At 42.4% G+C, this 18,929-nt stretch overlaps 1 protein-coding gene across 1 annotated transcript in view; it reads left to right on the top strand.

Moving 5' to 3' along the window:
* The window catches only part of LOC146816791 (extracellular calcium-sensing receptor-like), a 264,038-nt gene that overhangs the window by 162,840 nt on the left and 82,269 nt on the right, over positions 1-18,929 (top strand). Inside the window, exon 5 of the mRNA XM_085609573.1 lies at positions 9,521-9,739. Within this exon, the coding sequence (XP_085465699.1) occupies positions 9,521-9,739 (219 nt within the window). The remainder of the gene's footprint in view (positions 1-9,520; positions 9,740-18,929) is intronic.

Genomic DNA, 18,929 nt, shown 5'->3' with positions numbered 1-18,929 from the left:
CTCTTTAAAAATCACTGCAGTGCACATTTTCAGCAGGAAATTACAAAAAGAAAGTATAACAGGTTGGTAGGAGACGTGTCATTCTATCACATAAGCTTGTCATACACTGGAATAAACAGCCCGCTCACGAAATTGAAGTAAGGCAAACTGCGGGGAATATGTTTTTGATAGTATGCATGTGTGTGGCTGTTTTCTGTGCGTGTGCTTGTTTTTACCACCAGTATGTTTTTAGAACACATGCCAATGCCTTGCATTTAAGATTAGTTGGCGGGTGGTCTCCCCTAATAAACACATTGTTTATGTATTTGTACACAATGCACGGTAATAGCATACATTGTATAAGCATAAGCATTGTAATTAAATGCGTGGTTAAGGCACACTATGCATTTCCTTGCGTTGTTCCGTTGTACAACCTTCCTGCAGAGGTGCACATGTGTATACTTCAGTTTCATAAAGTCCTCATGAATACTAGTTTCAGCCGCGTGTATAACATGACATAGAATGATAAAGACGTGCTCCAAGTCACTGCAGTGTTTTCATGGAACGCAAGAATACGTTTTACACTCTACTCTCATTCTGGGTACTCCTTGGGGTGAGGACCGGATGTGCAAGTGGAAACAGGGGATCAGGCCTCAAGTCCTAAATAAATAATTGGAGGGTCTCACCAAGTTAGGCAGAATGGGTGTAACATCACATGAAGTGGCATCACTGCATGTGACATCACAGGAAGTGACATCACAGCACATGACATCACATGTGCCATCACAGGAAGTGGCATCACTACCCGTGACCTCACAGTAAGTGACATCAGATGTGTTTAGCAGGTCTATCATGAGTACATTTGAGCTCATTATAATATTTAATAAATGTAATTTTGCATTGGGGTTGTGCCAAAATATTGACACTGGGCTGGTGGTAGTTTACTTTCCCATACCTTGTAGCGCTCTAGAACAGCCTCGTTGCCAAGGGTCACTGGAGACTTTCGTGTTGGGGTTCCCCTCTCCCTATCCACCGCCTCCCCTCCCTCTGACGCCTCGATGTGTGCCTTCTGCTGTCAGCCACTGCTCTACCTGTGCTGTGAGTGGTATTATGTTCCTCACTAAAACACAAATGAAACAAGGCAGAGTCAGAATGATCTAATACGTGCATATTTGAAATATGTCCCACTGAAGAGATTCGTGTCACTGTTTATAGGTGTTCCCGACTGAAAACGACAAGTCTTCTTTTGAGCTCTGATCACTTGAAGACTACTCTTATTTTTTAAAACAAGCAGCTGTGAAACTTCCACTTATCAAGCCTGTTTCTCGCATTCCTCTCTATGCAACAGGCTGTATTTCTCTAAGATTCTCACTTTTTTGCCTAGCGCCAAGAAGCCTAGTGGTGGCAGACGCTCTATATCTAAATTCATCCATTATTTCAATCAACAATGTGGCGCGCAGAATGCAAGTGTTCGATAAACAGACCGGACTGCAGCGCCACTTCGATGTGCCAAGTGTTCTATATTTTCATAGCGCTTTCATACCTGATGCGAGGCCCAATGGATTTACTGGATTAAAGGAACAGACTCGGGCAGAAGGACAGTTTCTAAATACATGGAAACAAGTCACTGCTTATTATTATCAATTTATTAAACCAAGCTGCTACTACTTAATGGTGGAGTTCCTGGCTCCACAAAAGTCTGCAACACAAAAAAGATGATGGACAGAAAGCTGAACGTTGTCAAACAGTCTCCACCAGTCACAGATCTGGGATTAATCCATCATTATTTTGCTCCCCACGCCATTCCAGTTTAGACACAGCCATATGCAAATCAGTCTTGACCCTGCTCCCCATGGGAATGGTCCAGCCAGAACTGCAATGCCAGGTCCTCCTTGAACCAGAAAACAAGCATCCTTGGACCAATTTCCCGGTATCACCCCCTCATCTGCCAGGCTAGCTTGAAACCGGTGGTGTAGAGTGATGAGCAATAATTTCTAAAGTTTAGATACCTCTGTATACAACTCGGCGGAGGCTCCCTTACATTCTCTGCAATAATAACTGCTGAATATGTATGGGTGCCGGCTATTTTCTTAGCTCAAAATGCATCCTCACATCCATTTTTGGATGTGAAGTTGCATTTTGTGCTAAGAAAATAGGCCTAAATGCCCACTCCATCCCATAGCAGAATTTAGCAGAATCCTTCAGAGTTTCAATGTAATTCTGTGTCTTAGAATCAAATTCTGCCAGTTCCATGCACCCGATAGACAAAGTCACAAGTTTAGACCAACCCTCAGGGAGCACAAGCTAGCTAAAGGGACCCAGTTTGGCCCGCTGAGCCAAGTACCTGAAATCCTGGTTGTGGAGCAATCCCGGGTCTGGTATTGAGGATGCATTGTGCAGCGGCCGTTCCACAGGCGCCACTAAGTCCTGCATTGTCATCGAGAGTGCTATCAATGAGGGGCATTTGAAGCAAAGTACTGTGTCGAAGATGCGTTGCACACCATCTGGTTCCAAAGAAGCTGCGTGGCTTGCGTTGAAGAGTCCTGCGTCATCATTGACAATGCCATTGACAGAGGGCTTGCGATGTGGAGCCCTGCGTCGAGGATGCATCATGCAGCAGCGGTTCCTGGAAGGCTGCGGGCATCATTAAGAAGTCCTATGGCAGGAATGCATCACACTGCACTCCCAATGCGGAGTTTGGTGAGGCAAATCGTCGCTCTGGACTCTGATGCAGAGTTTCTGGGAGGCAAAACAATTGTTCCGCTGGCACCACAGTTGGGCGTGCAGAGCACTTTCAGGCCCACTTTCAAGGATCTGGAACCGGGGTGGCAGGACTGGACTCTTAGTCGATAAAGTCCAGGTGCTCTTTTCAAGATGGAGGAAGTCTGTTCTGTTCCTGAGGCTTCAGATCAGGAGGCAACCTAACTAGCCCTTCAAGTAACTCTTGTGGTCCTGGGTTAGAGATCCAGTCCTTCTCATTCAGACAGCAGGCCAGGGCAGCAGTGTGGCAGCCCTTCTTGTAGTAAAGCAGCACTGCAGCCCTTCTTCGGAGTCTTCTACAGGTCCAGATGTGTACTTAAGAGTTGGGGGTCTGAGGGCCAATATTTATACCTGGTGCCCAAAGTTCTAGAGGCTTCCACCCCACAGAGGTCTCAGGCATCCCCTACCTCCCTGTCCTGGCCCCAGTTTGGGGACACAAAAGACTAATGATAAACCCTTTGTGAGAGTGCTCAGGCAGAGCCTTTGTGATGTGCAAGTGTAGTAGGTGACAGCCCCTCCTCCTTGTTGCGCCAAAGTGGCCATCCTGATAATACCTAGCCTCCCTTTGTCTCACTGACTTGGAGCAATACACACAGATCAACAGCCAGCTACTCCTAGTCATGTGACCCAAGAACAGAAGTGTGACAAAAAATCTGATTTTAAAATTAAAGAGGCCTTTTAATGACAATTCCTTAGACACCAAACCTGACCTATCCAGCGACTTCCAATTTGAAAGTTTTCACTTATTAAATGTAATATGGTAACCCAATCTTATCCTATGGGAGAAGTAGGCCTTACAGTAGTGAAATACCAATGCAAGAGTTTTTCTCTACCAGTGCATGTAAAACTTAAATGTACGTGTCCAACATTTCAAATACATTGCACCCTACCATTTGGGCTGTTTAGGGCTTACCATAGGTCTGAATTATATATTGTTTTAAAGAAAGGTTAAAATCTGGTAAAAGGTTTATTTGGCCAGGCAAAAATGGTACTTTAAAACTGCACACACATGCTGCAATGGCAGGCCTGAGACATGTTTAAAAGGGCTACTTATGTGAATGGCACAGTAAGTAATGCAGGACCACTAGTAGCATTTCATTTACAGGTCCTGGGTACACGCAGTGTACTTTACGTGGGACTTACAATTAAATGAAAATTGTTAATTGGTGTGTAAGCCAATTTTACCTTGTTTAAATAAGAGAGCAGAAGCACTTTAGCATTGGTTAGCAGTGATAAAGTACACAGTGGCATAAGGCCAATAAAAACAAGACCAGACAAAATAGGCGGGTGAATGAAAAGCATTTGGGGGAGGACCACCCTAAGGCTGATAGGTCTAACATCCCCTCGCCCAGGAGGGAGAACTAGCAGGCCTTTGCCCCCCATTCTGGTCACAGGCAGAGGTTTACCTATTCACACAACACATCTGGCTCCTTGGCAATCTTTGAAGTATGTTCGGGCTCTGCTTTTTTAAAGTAGACACTTCTCTTTTTCTTCTTTCCTCATGAAATAGTGTTTCTCACAGCAGCTAAGACTTCTAAGCTGATTGTCCCACAACACAATTCATACAAGTGACCAGAACTATTAGCTCCAAGCATTTTACCTTTATTGTACACATGCATTCAGCACTAAGCCTGGGCGGGACTCTGCGAAGTACAAAAAAAAGCTCTGCCGGTCTACGCAGAGCTCTGCAAGAGGTGGAGTGCGTTAAAAAAATGCTGTTCGCTGTAATTTCTCTGCAACGGGTGTTTGTCTGCGCTGTGAATTTATTGCGAACAACACCATGCACATCGCAAGCAGATAGAAGCAGGGGCTGATTCCTTTCTGCCGCTCAAGTAAATTTTCTACTCGAGAAGCAGCTTTCTCAACACAAACAGACAGTTTCTCAACGTGAACGTTTGCGAGCATACACAGCCACCCGCATCAAAAAATCCGACTGCCTGCCTTTGAGAAATCTCACCGGGAGGTTGATTTCCCCCGCTCACGCTCTCCAACTTGACATTGAGGAGCACGAATGAGGAAAAATCTCACCGGGAGGTGGATTTTCCTCTCTTGTGCCTGACAACTTGATGTTGATGAGCGCCAGTGAGAAAAACAACTCTGCTGTGGAGTTTTTGGGAACTCTGCGAGCTCTGCGTAATGCGGAGTTCAGAAAACTCTGCTAACTCCCTGAGCGGAGTGGAGTTCACCGTCCAGACTTATTCAGCACACATGCTCACTATGTGTTCACTGTTCAGCACAGAAGCTTTTCTATATTTAACAAGGTAGTGATATGGAAAAACACACACTCACCCCATGCGTGCTGCACAACACTTCACCCTTCATGTATTGTACTTCACGCAAGCACACATACAGTAAGCACTTCATTGCACATGCACTGCACTGCACAGCACTACATCTCTCATTTAATGGATTCCTCATAGGCATACATACACCTAGGACATATACTAACCACACATGCACTACACAGTACTACTCAATTCTTGTACTGTACCCTTCCCAGGCACACATGCAACCAGCACAGAGTCACTACTTCGCCCATGTGCACCACTCTACATCTACCTGATGTAGGCCAAGAGTGAGTTAAGCACAGAGCAGCGAAACTTTTTAAAAAGTGAGTGGGTGTGTAGGCCTCACTCCAATGACACAGGGTAAAAATATTATGTTCACTACTACTAATCACCTCACAACATGCTGCCACCACCCCGCTTGCGCTGCAAAGCTCCTGGTGAAGGCGGTAGACTTCCACCACAATGAGGGTAGTGCTTTTGGTGTCTCTCCCAGTCCAACAGCTTCGCAGCCCGTGAGGCAGGCTTATGTCATGGTGAACACACACATGTTCCATGCTCGCCTATGACAAAAATCAGCATTATGGCTACAAACAACAGTACAGTTGGGAACTCAGTGCAGAACTACACGTCTTTACCATGCAGATGACTTTTCTGTCCCAACACCATGGTATGAGATTGTGATATATGAATGTGTAGCAGGAGTACATGTAAGTACTTGATAAAAACTATACATTTAAATTGGGTAATCAAACATGCATTTGCCCAAAATAAAATATGCTATTTCAAGACTCAGTTTTTTTCCATTGAAATGATAAGCCTTTGTGGATGGAAATCACTTTTATTTTCTCAAAATAAAAAGCATGTATTGATAACAAAATATGCATGTTGTCACAATTTCAAGTTTTTGTTCCGAATCCATATTTAAACATATATTTGAGTGATAATCTGAATCATTGTCTGAAATACAGATCTGTAACTTTGGGGTAAGCGATCTGTATTACATACTGTCCCCTCGGAGAGCAACGGGCAAATATGCCCATTTTCGGAGCCCCAGGAAAACTCTAGCATTTTAAGAATGAGCCACAAGTGCTTGTGAATCACCTTCAGAGAAAAAGAGGTCTTCACGAGACACACTGACTGTGCACCCCAAATACACCTTCCTGTATGCAGGTGCAGTAACTCTCTGCACCCATCTGCAGGGGGTTCTCTTTCCCCCTTTGAAGTACTGGTAAGTGCTGCCTGCACAGTACAAGACAGATTTTCAGAAGCTGCTCCGTCTATCACTAATATGCTACCCCAGTGCTGGCACAAGTCCCTTGCTGCCCTGGAAGTGACACATTGATTGTAATAGGGAGCACTAGCCCCTTTTTGCACCGGGCGCGCCTGTTTAAAGGTGCACCGTGGTGCAAAGTGGGAAAGTGTGCCTGTTGCCTAATACAGGCCCAGGTGCACTACCTTGTAATGTCTCTCCAACCTTCACTGATATCCCTTCTTTACCCTTCCTAGAGATTCTCGTGATAACATATGATTGAGAATTTATTAAAGAGTGGCATAGTGGAAAATGAAACAAAGTAAAGCATAGAATTGCTCATATATACTATGGCAAATGATAGGGCATGTACATTTGCAGTTATTATAACACCTTATTACCTATGTCGTTTTTAGATGTTTTAAGGGAAATTGCGAGGAAATAAGAACAATTATGCCACCACTTTCTCAAAATTATCCTAGGGCATGTGAGCCTGCTCTTCTGGCATACTGTTTAGACAACCCTTTCAAGGTCTTCCATTTTGTAGCAAATTTATGCAAAAAATATGCTGCAAACTGTGTTATTTGCATTTTTCATTTCATTTTTTATACAAAAACCACCCAATTACACACAACAATCCACAGCAAGCATAAAGAACCCTCATTTGTGTTTCTATCACTAGCGGTTACATGTTATCAACAGAACAAACCCTACAACTCATTCTCATCACCACATGCTCTGTAGTCCTCCAGGCACCTAGAATTGCAGACATCCTCACACAGCATAACTTGCTTTAAGTCTTTAGCTTAGTTACTTGTCTCACATCAACAGTCACACACATTAGGCATCCTCATCACAATAGCCTAGAACATTTAAAGAGCAGACTGCACATAGAAGGCAGGAGCACAACACACTGTCACCCACAGTCCCACCTACCCCTCGCCCAAAGCAATTTAGCATCACTCATTTATTTTAAACATTTCACCTGCCACGTTTCATTCTTTCCATCCAAGAAACCCACATTCAAACTGGTCTAGAGACTCTTCAGACCAAGCACTCAATTCAGTGTGGAAATCTCAGAGTCCTGAATCATTGACAACACTCATCCCACCGACACTAGCAGCAAGAAACTGAAAGAATCTCAACACACTCCTTAACAATCAGGACATCAAGCAATGTGTCACTGGTAGTACACACACTAAAGGCAACGCCATCAACCTCATCATAACATCCTCTCCATCACCAATACCCTTGATCTGGACCTGCCAATTTTATTCTTCCTACTTCGTGTCACACCAGAGCTTCATGGCCAACATAAACAGGAAAAACAAAGATACACTCCTTCTAAGTCATTCACTTGGACACTCTACAGAAAGAACTCAGAAAGCCCTCCATCGCTATACCAACACCCTCAAATAGAATGTGAGCAGTTGTGCATCAGTAAAAAGGAACTAATATCCAAATGATCAACCACTCAAACACCAAAGAGCTTACTGTGAGCAAATTAACCATTTGCAGATGGGCAAAATTTGCCTTGAAGCTCTTACTCCACCCATTAAATGTCATTCGACTTGCAAGCTCCATGTTACCATTAGCAAAGCTTTCAATTGCAGCAACTTCACCTAGCAGCAAGGTTCTTTAATCACTGTGCCATTCTAAGAAAAGGTCAGCCATATGCAAAAAAACATTGGTCTCATTTTCACTGGGACAGTTCCCCTAATGCTGCCAGATCAGGTTGCCTCTGGATGGGAACACAAGCAACATCAGACTTTTTTTGGCCTACTTAAGTCTCATAAGTAAAGTATAGCTTGGGTAATGTGGTCCACACTGCACTTTTGATGTGAGCATGTGCTCATTGCACCGCAGAGGCCCTGTTTATTCGCTAATATTGAAAAGTGGTTTATTAGTAGGGATTCGTAGAGACTTATCACTATTAATAAGATCACAATCACAACAAAAGGTTCAGTCAAGATTTTAATAAATTACTCACTTGCTCAACCATTAGTAGATGGCAACGAGCAGGCAAGCTTAATTTAGGAAACAAGTGTGTAGAAAAGTTTAATAACTTTACTTTCTGTGATGAACATTATGAATCTAACAGTGGAAAGTTGTTGTATTTATCATAACTATCATTTTAAGTCCTTGAATGACATATTTCCTCACACCTGTCAATATTTATATTTAAATAAAATATTACAATGTTAACCTATTGAGCTAGTTATCTACTGTGGAGAAAAACTGATTTGGTCGTTTATCCCTCAACAGGGCTTATAAAACTTATTTTATGATGTCCCTGCTTATAGTTACAGGGCACTGTACCCATGGGGCACCCAGGGAAGACCTTAGAGGTGTCTTATATGTACAAGTAAGGTAGATTACTACTTTGGAAGTATCTTTAATTCCAAAGTTGAATTTGCATATTATTTACTTTCTTACGATCCGCCCGACATTCCTTCCTGCCTGCACGCCATTCTCCCCCCGCCATATTACTATGGCGGGGGGGACCCCGGAGGACGGAAAGACCGTCCGCCGGTTTTCTGCTGGTAGGCAATCAGCCCGATTGCCTACCGGGCGGAAAAGCTGTTAATATGATGGCGGTGTCTGGTAGACACCGCCATCCATATTAGAATGAAGGCGGGACATGCGTTGCCGCCACGGAAAGGAATGCGGTCTTTAACATTGGGGGCCCGTAGCGGACCCCCAGGGATTCTGGTGGATGGGGTGTGCACATGGGAGGTACCTGTGGTACCCCCCTGCATTTCAATTTACAGCGTGGTAGGCACCTCGCGGTGCCTGTCACGTGGTGCATTGAAAGGCACAACTTGCTTTTGTGGCATTGCGGCGGGCGGTGCTTTCAGCACTGCCTGCCGCAATGTTACAAATGCGGGATGCGCCCGCCAGTGTGGAAGGTGCATCCTAATTGTAGATGTGGGAACGCCACATGCATTGCGGGCAGTCCCGTTTCCCGGGGGTATGGCGGGCGGACAAAGTCCGCCCGCCATACTAATGACCCCCCTAGAGTCACAATGGTGGCAAAAAGTGGAGGAACACTGCAATAAGGTCCTGATTTCTCACACCTTGATAAGGATATAGCAGAGTAACTGAGGTTGCATATGGCTTCCAAATCCTGTGCTTTGACTGTGTTAAAGCATGATTTGGTATAAGACTTTAATGTATTTTACAGATCTTCCTGCACTGAGGTTTCTATTCCTGTTCACCTATTATTTGTCTCCAAAATGCCCAGGTCTTCCATTATGTGAAAAAGAACACATTTCAGATAAAAAATGGAGAAAGAATATTTTTTGACGTGAATGGAGATGCACCTGGTGCCTATGACATCCGCAATGCTCGGATGAACACCGCTGAAGACCTGCGATTGGTGAAGGTTGGATACTTCGATCCTAGACAAGGAGAAGAGGTGACTATCAATATGAGCGCCATCTTGTGGACCGGCGGCTCCCAGGTGAGAGAGAAAAAATGTCTCCTGTTAATAATACGTGACCCGTGTATCCTTTCCAGGATCAATGCCCAAATGGAATGTACCATTGTTGTTTATGTATATTAACTCTACATGTTACAATTATTAAGGTGACATATTGAACAGCTTATAGACTTCACCTCCAGACATGTTTTAATATGTCTAGGGCAGGGCAGAGGAGCTCTTTAGTTCTACTACCAGATTCACAGCTCCATCGAGCTAAATTGAATAATGATGAAGTTGGTAAAGGACAGAGTTGACTTTTCAGCTCAAACTAAATCCTAAATCTGGAGGCAGAAATAAGTGAAGGATTCTGAATTCCTAAATTATTGGTCATGGAAAGAATAAGAACTAGGGAGAAGAATATTAAGTGAATATAAAACAAACAAAGAGAGGTGGGAGGGAGGAAAATAACAAAAAACAAGTGCTGCCAAAAGCAATTGGTCTAGCATTTTTTATTGAGTGAAGCGGCATGTAAACAGAGCATTGGGTTACTGTGTATTTGTGGAGGATTACAAGGAAAAAGCAACACAGGGATTAATTGTGTAGCGTCCCCCCCCACTTCTGTTTGTTTGATTTTGTCAGCACTACTGCACAACCAATCAATGTCACAAAATATGTGTTTTCCCTTACAAAATACACTTTTCATTTGAATATACCAATTTGCTTATTCACCACCAGCAGTGCCATTGTAAGCCGGTGCCAGAAATATACCAGTCATAAGGAACTAAAATGTTATTTGTATGTACTATGTATGCATGTATTTCTGTATGTATGTATGTATGAATGAATAAATGTATGTATTAGTTGCATAACGCAAACCTGATCAGCTAGTGATTGGAGAGGTAACCGGGTCAGCCCAGTAGTCGCTCATGTGCCTGGCCGAGCGGAGGTAAGCTTTAGGAAAAACTTATAAACATGTTTTTTCCCTGTAGAAAGGGCAGCTGTTGACAAATAAACTTAGTTTCACTCGCCCCAACAGAAGCTCTCTAGAACTGATAGCCTGTCAGTGCCAACATGCCTGTTGGGTGAAAGTGCACTTTATAAATGACTGATAATTATAATAATAATTAAGTATATGAAACCACGCTTAATTATTTGTTGTACAACTTGTGTAGAATTACTCTGCAGCTAAGTACTTTGGGCCTAAGTAACAAAGGTAAACTTACATTTTTGTGAACGTTTACTATTTTTCCGGTATTCACAAACTATCATTTAATAGTAATGTAACGACTGTGGAGACTCCGCAGTTGTGGGGGGTTGCCACACCTATAAGATAGGCCTGTCCTATCTCCACCCCGACTGCGGAGACTCCCTATGTTAAAGTTCAAAGAAAATGTAAGGAAATGATTTAGCTTAAAAAAAATATTTGAAATATTATATTTTGATATTCTGGAGACTCGATAGTCAGGGCAGAAATTTCCATTTGAGAATATTAAAGGGAAAAATAAAAACTCGGGGCATATTAGCAAGGTGGCGCTATAAAATTATCGCCGCTTTTGCGGCCGTTTTCGGCCGAAAAGCGGCGATAATTTTATCAACTTATCAGCAAAGACATGCTATCGCATGTTTTGCTGACTTAGCGCCGGTTTCCAGCACGCCCAACTTTGCATCACTAATGAGATACAAAGTAGGCGTGGCTGTAAAACCAATCAGGGAAAATATCGCGAAGGCAGCTTCGCGATATTAACAAGGAAGTGTAGCGCTTATTTAAATCGTGTTAAGTATGCCTTAATGCAGGAATTTAACGTCTGTTAAATTCCTGACTACGGCATACTTAACATGGGGATGGATTCTGTGGCTAAGACCACAGGCCCTATCATCTAGGATATCGCCGTTTTCCACCATGGTAAACGGCGATATCCACACTATCTCTGGAATTTTTATCGCCTGAGCGATGCGCGTTGTTGAGAACGCGCTAACCGGCGATAAATTCCAGAGACAGCCGGAGATAAATATGCAAGCGCTAAGCGCGCTTTGCGATATTTATCGCCGGCCCTTGTTAATATGCCCCCAAATGTTTACTCAAAATACATCAAAATATTTTCATGTTAAATATTTATGTAATTCATTTATTTTAAATGTACACCAATGAAAACATTCTACAGAACTAAGACCTTTATTTTGAATTCATTTTTTAATTAAAATGATTGTTTTGAAGTTTGAATTAAATAATACATTTCCCATAAAAAATATTTTTATAATGCATTAATAAGTATTAAAAGTGGTGTATCAATTAATTATACGCAATTTAATCATCATTAAAAATGTTACATTCATTTTTTAATTCAAGAATGGTTGTTATATTTTTTTAAATGAAATTGTAACTATATACTATCTGTATATATTTTTTAACATTACTTTTATTTATATTTTTAACTGTTTTAAATATTTTCATTCAGCTTAACATTATTCTCTATTGGGGTTCATTTAATGACTCTGCCTACATTTTTTCCATGGGATGTTGTTGCATTACCAGTGCGTGGCCATGTGTGGGGTTGGACTTACTGGTAGTTTGGCAGTACTAACTTTCACTCATAGATTGGGCTCCACTCTCGTTTTCAGGAGGTGGACACATGTAAGTTACACTTTTTTAACAACTATACATTCAGATTTTGTGAATAACCTGAATGAAGCAAACTTAATCTAAAGTGAAAATTACTCAAAAGTGTAAGTTAGTTTTGTGAATTGCCCCTCAGTTTCCAGGCCACAGTAGTGATAATATAAAAAAAGCTTTATCATAAAAATCATGAACGTCTTCATGCAAGTCATGCAATTGCAACTATAGGAGAAAGTGCCCTTTAGGATCCAGTAACCAATATAAGCAAAGTCTCCCAGAAATCAATTCAATATGAACTTTTATGGCATAAATATCAACTATAAATATGTTTAGAAAGGCTACCAATTTCTGAAAATGCAAATATTCTGCCTTGAACATTTTGTATAAATATGTTCGATTCCCCCAAACAGAAGCTCGTCATTTAAAAAAAAAAAATCAGTCAATGTGTCTCAAAATATCTGATTTCCATTTTCAGAAAATTATTGTTTGGGCCAAATATCAGCTTCTCATTTTCACCAAAAACCCACTTTTGTAACACATGGACAGATTCTGCCTTTCATGGCCCTTTGGCATCAGTAATACACTGGAACCAATAAAATGGCAAGGATTTTCACTTTAATCAAATCATTAATAATAATGGCCAGATTTATGCTAACAATATATATTATAAGTCAAGGGTGGGGCGCTATTATTCCAGGGTTAGCCAAAATGATCATACAGGTATGCCGAAAGAGACATTATATCCCTTGGAGCACCTAGCAAGGTCGTAGTGTGCCATTATTTATTACTACTAGGTTAAAAGCAATGCTCAGATCCATAATACACATGTAAAGACACTCACCATTAGCCCTTGTGTATTTCTCATCAAAAGGTTACACAGACCCATATTCCAAACCCATATTCTGATTTGACCAGTAAAGAATTTTCTCCCGCTCTATACTTCAATCTCTCCAAAATAACTCTACCCACCAGCTTTGAATATGAGTCTAGGAGCGTTATAAGCCTATACCATTTAGGGCCTGATTGTGACTTTTGGCAGTGTATGAGCGGGCGGCATACCACCGCCGCACCCCCTACATTGCCAAGAGTTGCTGCTGCCCGCCCGCCTGATAATAAGTAATTTTGTGGTCTGACTGGCGGGCGGCATGGCGGTGCCACGGCAGTGCTGTTTAAAAGCTCATTGTGAGCCTTAAACAGCACTGCTGCGGGACCACCAGTGCACATTCCTGCATGGAAAGGAATGCATGTCATGCATTTCCTCCGGGCACGGGACTGGGGATGCAAAACGACAGGAGGGCACAACATGTGTCCCCCTGATTGCACCCCCGCTTACAGGGGCAAGAGAGGGCCCTATAGGGCTCCCTTTCTTTCCTCACCGCCAGCAGTGACATTGTTGAAGAGCCTCAATTACACCGCTGGCGGTGAAGAAAGTTGTAATATGCTTTCCTGTGCCTCAAGGGCACAACCAAGCATATTGTGGCCCTCAGACAACCAAGGGACCACCAAAGAATGCGGTTCCCTGCCATTTGCGGTGATGCAATGGTGGTCCATCCCCCTGTGTCCTAATAGGATGGTCTGAATGCAGGTGCAGTGGTGGCTGGACCTCCACCGCCACGTCCTCGCAAGTCTGGCAGTCCTTGGACCACCAGACTCGTAAGTAGGCTCTTAGTGTCTCTCTTGCTACCCTGCTTAAAGTTTGGAAAAATAATTGACTCAGACTAAATTGAGGGAAGAAATCCACCTCCTGCTGCATTTATTAGCATGGTGAGCAGGGGACCCCAAAGCAAAGGTAAGTGCTTATAAGTGCCCGTCACGACACAATCAGGTACTGGACCCTTGCCCTTGATACTCTTATCTAATGCCAAAATGACCTCTTCAAGGGTAAGTGTAACAGGGTTCAAAGAAGTGTACCCATTTATCGTTAGGGGAAGTAAGAAGTATCACAAATATCTGTAGGGTTGAAAATCACATTTATATGGTAAGCCCAGTAATGTACAGAAACTGTACTTTCTAGCCTAGGCTAGCGGCCATGTTATCCTTGAGGCAGGGTATATTTATGGGTCTCCAAAAAAGGGGCTTGTCTTTAGTAGGCCTGGGCGGAACTTGTAGAATTTCACTCTGCGGAATCACTCAGAATGTTTATGTAACTCCAGAAGATTCTGCGGAGTTCTGCCAACAGGTGGGAAATACACATCATGCTGCTGGTGTTCCGAACAACGCAAATGTACATTTAGAAAAATACTTTAAACCCAGGCATCCACCCTCCCCAAAAAAATATTTTTCCTTAGAAAAAACTAAAAATGTAATACAAAATAGGACACTACTGCAACTCCAGGCCTCCCACAATCAAAACATAATTAAAGGAAAAAGGTAAAAAAAAAAGACTGGTGTATGCCCTCCATCAAACAACAAACTTATTTAAAAGTTAACTTAATTTATTATCGTAAAAAACATTGCCATTCAATGGCATGTGTATGCAACAGAGACTGCAGGATGAGAGAATGATCCTTTCCCTCCAAATCCAAATGAAAGGTGATCAAGAGATAGACAAAGCAGTGGGAGGAGCCTTCTGGACAGAAAGATGAAGTGTCTGTGGCACTTCCTTCCTGTTAAAAAAATACAGTAAAATAATGAAAATGCATTTCAAGCTAAATAAAACTACCTGAACCAAGACTACCTAACCCGTCCGTTCCAGTGGAATATCTACTCAAAAACAATTTTGAGTTGATTTTGTTGCAGTTCAAGTAGAAATTCTACTTGGGGTGCAGCCTTCTCACTGGGACCACCATTATTCATAAAATCTTGCATGAAGCCCTACTAGCGACTGGAAATCACGATAGGGGATGCCAAATTCTAACTAGCCAGCTCGCATTCTGAATCCTCGTGTTGTTCCTATCCTCATTGCATTGTTTGAATGGGAAACAAACTCCACCATGAGGTGATTGTCAGATTTTGGCAAGAACTCCTTGTTAGAGGAGTAATGCAGAGTCATCAACATTCTACAATTCAGCTCTGAAAAGGAATGATTCGCCTGGTGTTAGTCTTTAGTCTCAGATGTTTGAATCAAATTGGCCCAACGTCACTGCTTGTAGTTCTCTAGTTCTCAAAGCTAAAACTTTTTTATACTCAAGTCTGCACCATTTAACAGCCCGAGGGTGCGAGTGAAGGTATTATATCAGATGATTACATTCCCTTGTATTATTTATTGATTTTGGGTCTTTATAAGGCGTGCAGTATTCAGCAGAGTGTCAGGCTGCGGTGTTCTGTACCATCTAGAGTCTCTTAAGTTTAAACACTGGGAGAGCCCAGTAAAGAGCATTGGAATAATCCAGCACCGAGGTTATGAGCACCATGAATAATCTTCTTCTGGCAATGGGAAGGGAGCACAAATAGAATCTTTTTTAAGGTTCTAAGAAGGCCAAAGTAAGGGCCAGATTGACAGAACTAACTTAAGACAAAATCCTAAACTTACTACCATTTTGGTATTCACAGAAGGCACTTACTCATTTTGGTATTCACAGAAGGCACTTACTCATTTCGGTATTCACAGAAGTTAGGAGTCCTAACTTTAGGACTCCTAAATGCCTTCTGTGAATACCGAAAGTCTTAAAATTAGGATTTTTCTCAATTTAGTAGTCCTAAATTTAGACTTAGGACTACTAAATTGAGAAATATCCTAATTTTAAGACTTTCGGTATTCTCAGAAGGCATTTAGGAGTCCTAAAGTTAGGAGTCCTAACTATACTACTACTAAACTGAGAAAAATCCTAATTTTAAGACTTTCGGTATTCACAGAAGGCATTTAGGAGTCCTAAAGTTAGGACTCCTAACTTCTGTGAATACCGAAATGAGTAAGTGCCTTCTGTGAATACCAAAATGAGTAAGTGCCTTCTGTGAATACCAAAATGGTAGTAAGTTTAGGATTTTGTCTTAAGTTAGTTCTGTGAATCGGGCCCTAAGTTTCTACCACACTGTCCACCTGGGACGTAAAGGATACTTTACTTCTAGGTTGTGTACAACTTTGGCTGGGGTAGGAGGAGAGGGAGCCTATCTGTGTCAAAAGTTGCCTCCCCCAGAAGGAGGAGTAGTGCCAAACATTAGAATTTCAGTTTTGCCGGTGTTGAAATAGAGATTGCTCCCACTCATCCACTGAAAGCCACTGACAGAAACGCTACAAATCTGGGTAATAATAATGTTACTGGCACAGAAAGGAAGAATCTGAGTGTTGTCAGTATACACCACACTTGCACACCAAGAGATTCTGCCTGTACAGTCAGAGGAGTTATATACACATTAAACAGCATTGTGCTTAGAGCAAAGCCCAGAGGAACACAAAACTTAAGGGTTTAGATTCCGAAGCTAAAGGTGGCATCGATACTAGCTGACTCCTGTCTGATAAACAGAAATAAAAGCAGGCCAAGATGGCACCACCAATTCTAATATTGCTTAGGCATTGAAGGAGGATAGGGTGGGCAACTGTATCAAATGCCACTGATAGATCTAAAAGCAAAAGGGCCACTAGCTTTACTTGTTCCGCTGCCATCTTGATGATGTCTGAAACTTTTACAAGTGTAGAGTCTGTGCTGTGTCCGAGTTGAAAGCCTGATTGAGATGGATATAGCAACACATATGAGTCCAACTATTTGGACAGTTGGACATTAATCAATTTCTCTAGCATTTTAGAGAAGGCCCGTAGTAATGAAACAGGCCTGTAATAGCCAAGATGGACTTGTCGTCAGGTTTTCAGAAAGTGGAATAAGTTTAGCTTTTTTTAACAGCTTGAAACTGTGAAATGGCATTTAAGAGAGTGTTAAGAGTAGGATTGATGGCCACATGATTGATCACCATGATATGAGGGGGGCAAGGATCATCTGGAGAGACAGATTTATAGGGTTTTAGGGCTTTCTCAGACTTCTTCAGGAAGATGGTGGCTGATTCATTCAAGGAGCAAGGTAGGATAGTACAGAGTGTCATAGGCTGGTTCTCCAGCCAATTGATATCTGAGGTATTGTCAGAACCTGAAGTTTTTAAGGCCTTCAAGATGCCCTTGATCTTTGTATGATAAAAATCAGAGAGTAGCGAGCATAGTTTAGGGGAGGCCTCAAGGAGGCTGAGCTAAGGCTCTAGGGTTTGAGAATTCCTTGACTATCCTAAATACTTCTCTGGGTTTAATGCTAGACAGCAATTTCACTGACCAGAAAAATGGTTTGGCTCTCTTAATATCTTAATGATAGATATGTAGCTCTTTTTTATAACGTTCCATATCAGCAGGCAGATAGAACTTTCTCCAAGATCTCCCAAGTCTTGTACATTATTGGCACCTATTCCTAAGCTCCTCATTAAACCAAGTAGCAGTGGGGCACCGTAGAAGGCCAGACCCTGCCTTTAAAGGCACTAAAATGTGTGACATCAGTCTTAATCAATTATTAGCTTCCTGTGTGTCTAACTCAGTAGATCATTGCAAAGGTGGAAGAATAGTGTTAAGAATGGACCTAATCTCCTGTGGATGGGAGGGATCTTTTGTTTTAGACCATGCTTAAGAACCCAGCAGAAGTGTATCATTGCGTGGTCTGTCCAAGTATTCCGTTTGACATCCGATACATTGACCTGATAATTAGAGAAAAAATTGGGGCCAAAATGTGACAAGCTAGATGAGTGGGTTGGCAGACAAACTGTTTCAGATTCCAAGTGGCCAAATTATCAAGGAGAAGGCACGCATGTTGCTCATCCGCCTTATCTATGTGGGGATTCAAATCACCCAGAATCAAGTAGATAGAATATTTTAAAAGATGTTTTAAAGCCACCTAAGGAGGACGAAAATTCCCCAACATATTCGGGAGGGCAGAAATTGTAAAACTACTGCCAAGGATTTGCTCGCTGAAGGGGAGAGGCAAAAGCCTAGGCCTTCATCCCCCAGGATTTCAGTGATTTCAAAGGAGAGGCACTTAAATGTTTGCATAACAATCATGGCAACACCCCCACCTCTGTTGCCAACTCTATCTCGGTGGAAAATGGAGTAACCCTCGGAAATATCTAATGTGCTATCTGGTGCAGAGCTATCATTCATCTATGTTTCAGTGAGAAAGAAAACGTCAAGACGATCATCCCTTAGAATGTCATGGAAGTGTAAAGCGTTCTCATGGAGGGAATGTACATTGAACCATGAGAGTATTAGCAGATTTCAAAGTATATTTAGATGGCATATGTATACTGTTCGTATGCAGATCTCTACTAGGTTTTTTGGCAGAACAAGATGAGTAAACTGGAGAAAAAGGGGAGATTGAAAGGTCGCAAAAACCCGGACAAGGAATGCCTTAGTTTAGTGAGTGGATCTCTGCAGAGGAGAACACTAACCGCTGGTCCTGTCCGGTCGAAAATTGTGCAGCATGGCTGGCTCTGAGCATGGGCCAAGCGCGAACGGGCACAGATCGGTTTGCCTTAGGCACGCCTTTGGTGCCCCAGTGGCATGCCTGTTACGTTGGTCCACTCTGAGTCCGCACACCTGCTGCCTTAATAAAGGGTGGGGACATCCCCCGCCTGCAGCTACAATGCTAACCTCAAGAAGGCAGCAAAAAATGAGGAAAGCACCAGGGCAAACTTGTGGCCCGGGCACCC

The sequence above is a fragment of the Triturus cristatus genome, chromosome 6 (genome assembly GCF_964204655.1).
Source record: "Triturus cristatus chromosome 6, aTriCri1.1, whole genome shotgun sequence".
Taxonomy (NCBI): Eukaryota; Metazoa; Chordata; class Amphibia; order Caudata; family Salamandridae; genus Triturus; species Triturus cristatus.
Note: the sequence above shows the minus strand (reverse complement) of the source record. Positions and strands in the feature narration are given on the sequence as shown.